This window comes from Balaenoptera physalus (assembly GCF_965194825.1).
Source record: "Balaenoptera physalus genome assembly, chromosome: 6".
NCBI lineage: Eukaryota > Metazoa > Chordata > Mammalia > Artiodactyla > Balaenopteridae > Balaenoptera > Balaenoptera physalus.
The window spans coordinates 55,003,468-55,011,422 of NC_138885.1; the positions used below are offsets into that span (position 1 = coordinate 55,003,468).

At 38.6% G+C, this 7,955-nt stretch overlaps 1 protein-coding gene across 7 annotated transcripts in view; it reads right to left on the bottom strand.

Annotated features, from left to right (window-relative positions):
* Window positions 1-7,924, bottom strand: part of RBMS1 (RNA binding motif single stranded interacting protein 1) — a 206,735-nt gene extending 198,811 nt beyond the window's left edge. For all 7 annotated transcript variants that reach the window (XM_082465148.1, XM_082465144.1, XM_082465141.1 and 4 more), the window contains exon 1: window positions 7,711-7,924. In XM_082465148.1, coding sequence (XP_082321274.1) covers window positions 7,711-7,785 — 75 coding nt within the window. In that variant the 5' untranslated portion in view covers window positions 7,786-7,924. The remainder of the gene's footprint in view (window positions 1-7,710) is intronic.
* Window positions 7,925-7,955: the final 31 nt, after the last annotated feature.

Genomic DNA, 7,955 nt, shown 5'->3' on the forward strand with positions numbered 1-7,955 from the left:
TACAGGTGAGGAAGGGTTTAAGTGGTTTTCCAGCACAAACATACTCCCAATTATAAGTCTCAAAATCATCATGTTTAAAAAGTGTTGAACAGGTGAAATAGTATCGTGTCATTTGAGGAGCTTAAGTATAACAGAGATGTAAGTTTATAATCTAGAATTCTTTTTCGGCAACTTTGATCCCCCCCCCACCAAGAAACTCAAGTTCAGAAAAAGCACAGAATTCCATGATGTACCCATCTAATTCTGCCCATTCTTATTAGTAAATTTTTCAACTTATAAAAAACAAAACTAGTATCATGTAAAGAAGGCCCACCCACTTGCACAGCTGGGAAGATGATGCACTTTTCCTTCAAGATCAGTAAAAATTATTTATGATATCAATGAAATGATCTAGTTTTGTTGCACGAAAACCATCCCTGAAATTGCTCTTTTTCTGGACCTAGCAGCCCAACAGCACTTGTTCAATGGGTAGCCAGAGGGATAGGTTCTGTGTCTCACACTGAGGCCAGAGGATAATATGACTCCTGACGGACTTAGCTCCATTGCAGAGTAAACAGCTTATTTTAAAAGAATTAAAGCTAGATAATGACCAAATAAAGAGAATAAAAAGCTATAACCAGGAAAGATCAGGAATAATAAAAAAATCTGTTATTTTCTGAAGAAATGCCAGCTCACAATAGACACATTATCACCATGTAGATTGCAGGCACACAAAGATGTAATTAGCAACATAACAAAACTCCAAAGAAGGCTAATAAATTAGGAGAAATAAACATCACTTCAAATGGTTTAAACAATAAATGTAATATTTCTATATAACCATTAGGTCATCATTTAAGAATTATATTCTCGGCCTGTCACAACCCTAATAGGTGGGTTTAATAGCACATTTAAAAGCATAAAACTGGAAAAATAATAACGTAAAATAAGGTAATTGAATATGAAACTTTGAGGAGAAGGAATTAACATAAAGTACAAAAAGGCGATATTCTTTAAAGTTCTAGGTAGTCATAAAAGGATTATAGAGCAGAAAATATACAAAACAATGGTGACTATCATTTCAAGAAATTTTCATTCATTAATCTAAAGCCCAATTCTTTCTAAAATTCCCAGGTTTACTGGAACTTTTATTAGCACTTTACTTTTTCTCACAATACACATGGCACTGTATTTAATCTCACATACAGATCTGAGTGCCTTCCTGTCACTCAGACCCTTGGTTGGTATGCTGCCTTCCTGGGTGTACTATTTTGTAAATATCCTTTGCTTATGTCTTGAATTGTGTCTATTCTGTCTTCCCTGGCAGCTGGAGAGCAGGGACCAGATATTACAGTCCCTAACCCTTCCCAATATCAAATGCAGAGAATGGTGCTCTGGGGTCACTAAGGAAATACGATCGGTTAGTTAGTATTTTAGCCCTTCATGAGCCTCAGCAATTTCCCACAAACACCAGATTAAAATTTAGCCTAATTCCAGAATACAGATGTTACAGACATTGTAGGCAATCATCCACCAGACATTGATTTTGTGTGTTTACAGTAGCAGATTTATAAGAAGTTAGCTGTTGATATAAGCATCTAATCTCTCTTTTAGAATCTAGGTTTTCATATCTGTCATCCAGAAGACTGTTCTCCATGCTCTAAAATGGTAAATGCATCCATTTAAGAATTAGCTAAAAGACAATGTATGGAGAATGACAATGTTCAGTTTTAGACTGAACATTTTCTCCTCTAGGAGGTCTAGGTGTTGATTTTTGCCCCCTTTTTCTCTCTCACCATCTTTGACACACTTATTTTCCAATGTTTGTTTGAACATTTTAAATATTCATATAATTATGTTAAGGAGACTAGATGCATTAAGCAAAAATAAGGAATTCAAATATGTGAGATACATGTTTAGCTCGTTGGCTTGGCTGTCACCTTTCTCTTTACACTTTTCCCCACATTTCTACCTGATTAAGAAATGATTTAGTTTCTGTTATCAAATTTGTGTGCATGCTCAAATTTGCATGTGTGTTTGACACACACAATCTAAGAAGACATTTTGCTGTGTACCATCTGACCAAACTCCCGGTGGTAAATGTCTGTATCATCCAAGTGCTGCTTCTGCCGAGGCATAGCCGAGTTCCACCAGGTTTTACTACTTACTCGTTAAAATGATACAGCAGAGAAACCAGAACATTTACATTCATTCCACATAAAATCCCCAAGCCCAATGTTCAATTTTGAATGTATGGTTTAATTTTGTACCAAATATTATGGCACTGCATTTAAATCACTGACATATCATTACTACACTTTCTTTAAAATAAGCGATGTTACAATGAATAAAACACTTCCACTTAAGAACAACTGGATATGTTCCCGCTTATTCCTGTAATACCCAATGAATGAGATAAAAAGCTAGGTGGCTGAATGTCATATTTAACGTTATACAACACTCAGTAACAGAGATAATTATAATTCTGAACACCTCAATGCTAGTTTATGTTTTACTTATTATCCATTAAATGAATAAATGTTTTTACCACATCTGAAATACTCTGAAAAATAAGGATTTTCTTGAAAATTAAGCAGAAAAAAGTTTGAATCGTGTTGGTGGGGGCCAGTAATAAGAGGCAAAGACAGGCTGAGTCACCAATTTATCACATGTAACATTTCCCTCTTTGATATAATACTATGAGTTTTTTTTCCTGGCACCATATTCTTTAATAAAGACTGCCAAAAAAAAAAAGGCACTTTTTGATTCCATAAATTAAGCATGGATCAACTGATATGTGATTCATCTTAGGGATCTTACTTCATAAAATGTTTGAAGTTTTCATTATAGGAACAAAATAAATTAACATTCAAATCAAACTATATTGAGATTTCATTAGAAAATCAGGCTGAGTTATTATATTCGTAGATTTTGGTCTATAATTTTTTTCTGGTCTAAGAAAATTTTGCATGTACTTATTCAGAATAATAATAGTCACTAACAAGCATTTATTTAGCACCTACTGTTCTGCAAATCAAGCAAGGAAATAGGGAGGGCTGATAGCCTTTGAAGAGAGACTTAGTGTGGGATAAGGACACCATGCTTGGGGAAAATAAACTTTAGGGAACTGAGCATCCAATAAAAAACAAACTAGACAAGAAATTCTTCATCTTTAAAAAGAATGAACAACATTTAGGTGTCCATATCATTTTTACCTCCATTCTAGATCTTCCTCACATGATTTTTATTGGTTAAGCAGACATAAGGGAAAAAAAGAATTTTATTTTCTGGCAACTCCCTCTTTAGTAAAAAGAAAAGGGAAAAAGGTCCCTTTGTCTTTAAAGACCTACGACTTAAAATTTCAGTACTCATTAAGTAAGCTGGGGTAATTTAAAAGTTCCAAAAAACCACTAAGCAAAATACAAAGTCTGAGAAATATGTCAGTAAAGCTTAAAAAAATGTTTTTCATTAAAGTGTATTACATGGAAATTGCCCATATTTGAATTTAAATTCGAAGCCAAGATTGCCAAACATGTAAGGTATATATAGTTATACTGATACTAAATGACTGAATACTTTCCTACTTCTCTTCACTTATCTTTCCCTGTTCCGTTCTAGGAGCATAAGATTTGTCTCCCAACATATAAAAAAATAATATGTATTATGGAAATTCAAAAGAAATGGCTATCCAAGGGGAAGGGTGCTACAATATTTCATCATAATGCACCTTGATTTTTTAGCATTTCCATGACCTTGAGCCTTCCAACACCACTTCCAGATAGCCACAATATCCCGCTCGCTTAAGGAAATAAGGTGTATTCATCATGTAAAATATTGTATTACTGTATTGATGCATTTAAGCAAACTTTATTCATCTCACAAACGTACTTACTTCTCAAGACACAGAGCAACCCAAGTTTTAATATCATGCCACTGTACCTCCAATTCACCTTAATATACTCAGTAGTTCCACGTATCAAATCATGACCCCTCATTCCTGGAGAAACAGATTGATACAATATTCATTTGACTATGACTAAGGAAAAGTTAAGGAATTCAACAGAATGTTAATGTACCCAAAAATTCAATTCAGAAAAGCTGCTTTTTTTCTAGTAGCTTCACTAATAGAACGCCAAATTATATTACTCATTATTTTTCAGATTTTGAAGCTAGGTTCAGGTATGTTCTTTGGCATACACTTATACAAAAATGGCTTTAAAACAAAAATTTGTTTTAGAAACAAACATTTCTCTAGTGTAGAACATTTCCTTAGGACACAAAACAATATAACTATGAATAAAGACACAAATGTGTCAAACTGCTTGTAGCTGGTATGAAATATTAGCTAACCATGTAAAGAACATTTTGTACTTCTCTTTCTTCAGAAGAACTAGAATAAGTATTTCAATTTCCATAAATATTTGCATACACATATTGGCAGTAATGTACATCATGGTATCTTTGAAACAAACAGAATTCAAGGGTTGCCTTGCAATAAGTGAAAATGTCTACACACAAAATGTTAATTAAAATATGTTACATTATCAGAATTTTTCCTGTGTATCTGAAAATACACAGGAATTTGGCATTAGATACCAAATTTAATTTTTAGTAATATGGCATGCCACTTAATAATTTAGAAAATCCTTTAGAACAATACGTGCTTATATTTATGAAGCTACATCAACCTGTATCTTAGAATGAATGTGTCAGGTGATAAAGAGAACCCTGCTGTGATAAGAACATCCTTAACGGAGAAATACAAAAAACTCAACAAGCGTGTAAAATCAGGTTACTTGCAATCTCTGTTACTCTATGCTAAGGCATTATGAAAATTTCGCAGTCTCCTTCATTCCCACCCATGTCCTTTCTTTCTATAACATCCTCAATTTTACTTTATGTTTAATGCAGCTGTATTACTTTTTCTAATAATTATCTTTTTCTGTCAAAGCACAAAGCATACCAATATGGTCACACACTGTAATCTAGCTCCACAGGCTTTTTTGGTTGTTGATTGTTAGTAGAATGCAGAAGTAACAAATATATTTTTATAGAGAAAAATTACTAAATTTTTTCAAAACAGACTCTGGATGATTAACATACGAAGAATGATTTGACATATGTTAACTTTTTACGGTATGGCAACAAAACTCATTTTCAAGTGCCATTTTCATTGGTATCTATTCCTTCTAATGAAAAGAAATCCCATCTGTTTATTCTTTTTCAATTCAAAACACATCCATCTCTTGATCACAAGTTTAAGTCAACTATCACTTGGTAAACGACCGTGCCATCCCTCAGTTTTTGATATAGCTTCCACACAGAAGTTTCAAAACAACTCTGTCTAGCAAACACATCACTGTACTTTAAACAGTGATGTTTTCTATCCCATATTTCAGGAAGGTTAAAACACACACACACAGAGGCAAGGATCATCACTGTAGACAACAGATTCTACGTCAGTTTATTAACTGTTTAGGTAGATTAGGTAACACTTGTTTTTAAACTAACTACAAATCAAATCAGGTCTCTATTTTTTTTAATGACTCACAATACCATGTGACCAAGAGATAGATGAGATAAGGGAGACAAAAAGGGCTATGTGTTCTGAACTATGCTACCTAAAATCTGCATCTAGTCGCTTTACATTTTAGGAGATGCCTCTTCCTGAGATAATCAAGATACTTTACAACAGGGAATTTAGATTTAATTATCAAACTTTAATACCAAGTTATATAGGTCAAGTGAGTATGTATGTCCTTCTCCGGAAACAAAGAGATTCAGAATAACAGGATTTCAGATTTCATAGTAGAAACAGCAAGATATGTTTTGAGAATGTCATTTACCGTAACACAAATCAATATTAAATGCTTTATGCAGGAAGCACACTTTCAGAAAATGGGCCCTAAAGCTTTCTGGGATCCGACCCTAATTACTAGAGCAGGCTCTTGCTGTTTGTCTCTCTCTTCAATTATTTACGGGGCAAAAAGAGCCAAATGGCATTGCATTAGCTATATTAAATGCTATGTACTTGGTTTCTAACTTACTAATGGTACATAAAAATTGCTAAGGTGAATATGCCTGTAGAAACATGGCCTTTTTTTCTTTTTCACCTGAGTGTATGTTATTTATTATTCATATAGTTAAGTGTTGAATAGGCTGTCTTTTAGGTACCCAATGCTGCATAATTTAAACAAGTGCATTAAACATATATCTAAAAGGTAGAGCATTGATTACACTTCAAAATTTCTTTGAACAACTTATATTTACAGCGTAGCTCACCAAAACACGGGTACCTCCCTCCACTCCCTGAAAACAAATACAGCAGCGACCACACAAGAATGAATGATCGGTACTCTTGCTGCTACCATCTTGCCGCTTTGTGGCGACCCAAAGTAAAATGAAAATGGGGAGAGGGGTGAAAATGAGGCCCTTGAGGGCTAAGAAATTTCAGGTCTCTATGCTAACAAGTGTCCTTTTTACATGGACACATGCAAAACTATGATGTAGGTACACAACATGGACCACACACACTTGTAAGAAAGAAAAGCTGATCAAGGTTGAATCAGAGATTCTCTGCACCAGGCCAGAAATGCCCTCTGCCAGCAAGCAGGGCATGATTACAGCCTCCCAAAGAAAGTTCAGAGGCTGCATCTTTTGTGATCTAGAAGGGCACCAGGAGTCAAGATAAGAGATGCTAATTGCTGAAGAAGTCTGGTGCATCCAACTTTCGCCCTCCCAAACTGTGGGAAAAAGCTTCCAAAGCAGTGAAACCCTCACTCTTCATGGACCCAATATTTTTTTTCGAGTTCAGGAGGCATCAAATTCTTATTGTCAAAATAGGATAGGCCCACTAACAACGTACCCAGGGCCCCTGGAAAGCCAGTCGCAATTTGTATGACTACATGTCATCCGCTGTGTTACCTAAGCGTGTTCCAAGGCCGTTTTTGAGAAAGCACCACTGGAAATCGATCTGTGGTAAACATGTAAGGTAGTATGTCTCTAAACTAAATACTAAGTCACTTCTTTCTCTGCATCAAAATCTGCCCATTGTCCCTCCTTTGCAGAAGCTACAGGGAAGATTAAAAGGGACATCAATGAACGCTGAGTGAACTTTGGCCACTTTTCTACCCAAAACAACAGCGTAAAAGTAGAAATCAGTAACCAGGTGAAGTGCCACACCGCACAAAGATCAAGGCGAGGGGCGGGCGCGCAGGGCCGGAGGCGGGGAGGAAAAAGTCCCGTCCCCCGCCTCGAGCTCCAGTTGTCTCGCGCGCGGGAGGCTGAGGGGCGTCCCCGGGGGGTGGGAGGCTCCGCGCCACTCCGAGGGAAGCCGAGAGTTACTGCTCGCCGGGCGAGGCCCAGGAGAAGGGCTCGAAGATCCGCGCCGCCAGCGGGTCCTGCCGCGGGCCCCAGGCGTCGGCGGCCGAGCAGCCAAGGCTCGGCGAGGGGCGCCGCTCGGCCCGCGACCCTCCCCGCTTCCCGGGCCAGGAAGGGGCCGGCGGCTCTTTCCTGTCTAGTCTCTCCCCCCGCGGCTTTCTGTAACCCGATCCCCGCACTCCGCTCCGCGGGCAGCCGCCGCCCCGCGCGCCGCCGGGCTTCGCCCAGGCCAGCGCTATAGTTAGCAACCTTCCATCAACTCCACCGGGGGCGGCGGGGGCTCGCCGCGTGCCCCTCCCGGACCGGAGCCGCGCGCGCCCCCGGCGCCCCCCGCCCCCGGCGCCCCTTTACCTTCGCTTGAAGATACTGGGGGTAGTAGTAGGTGGCGTACTGAGGGTACATCTGCTGTTTCCACACTTTGCCCATGAAGCTGGAAGGGAGCCTGCCGTGCAGGGTCGCGGGTACTTTGGGGTTTCCAAGTCTCGGTCTCTCCTGCCTCTCCCTTTCCGGCGGTGGCGGCTGCCGCTGCTCCACCTCCCAGCCCGGACCAGACGTCCTCCTCCTCCTCCTCCTCCTCCTCCTTCTCCTCCTCCTCC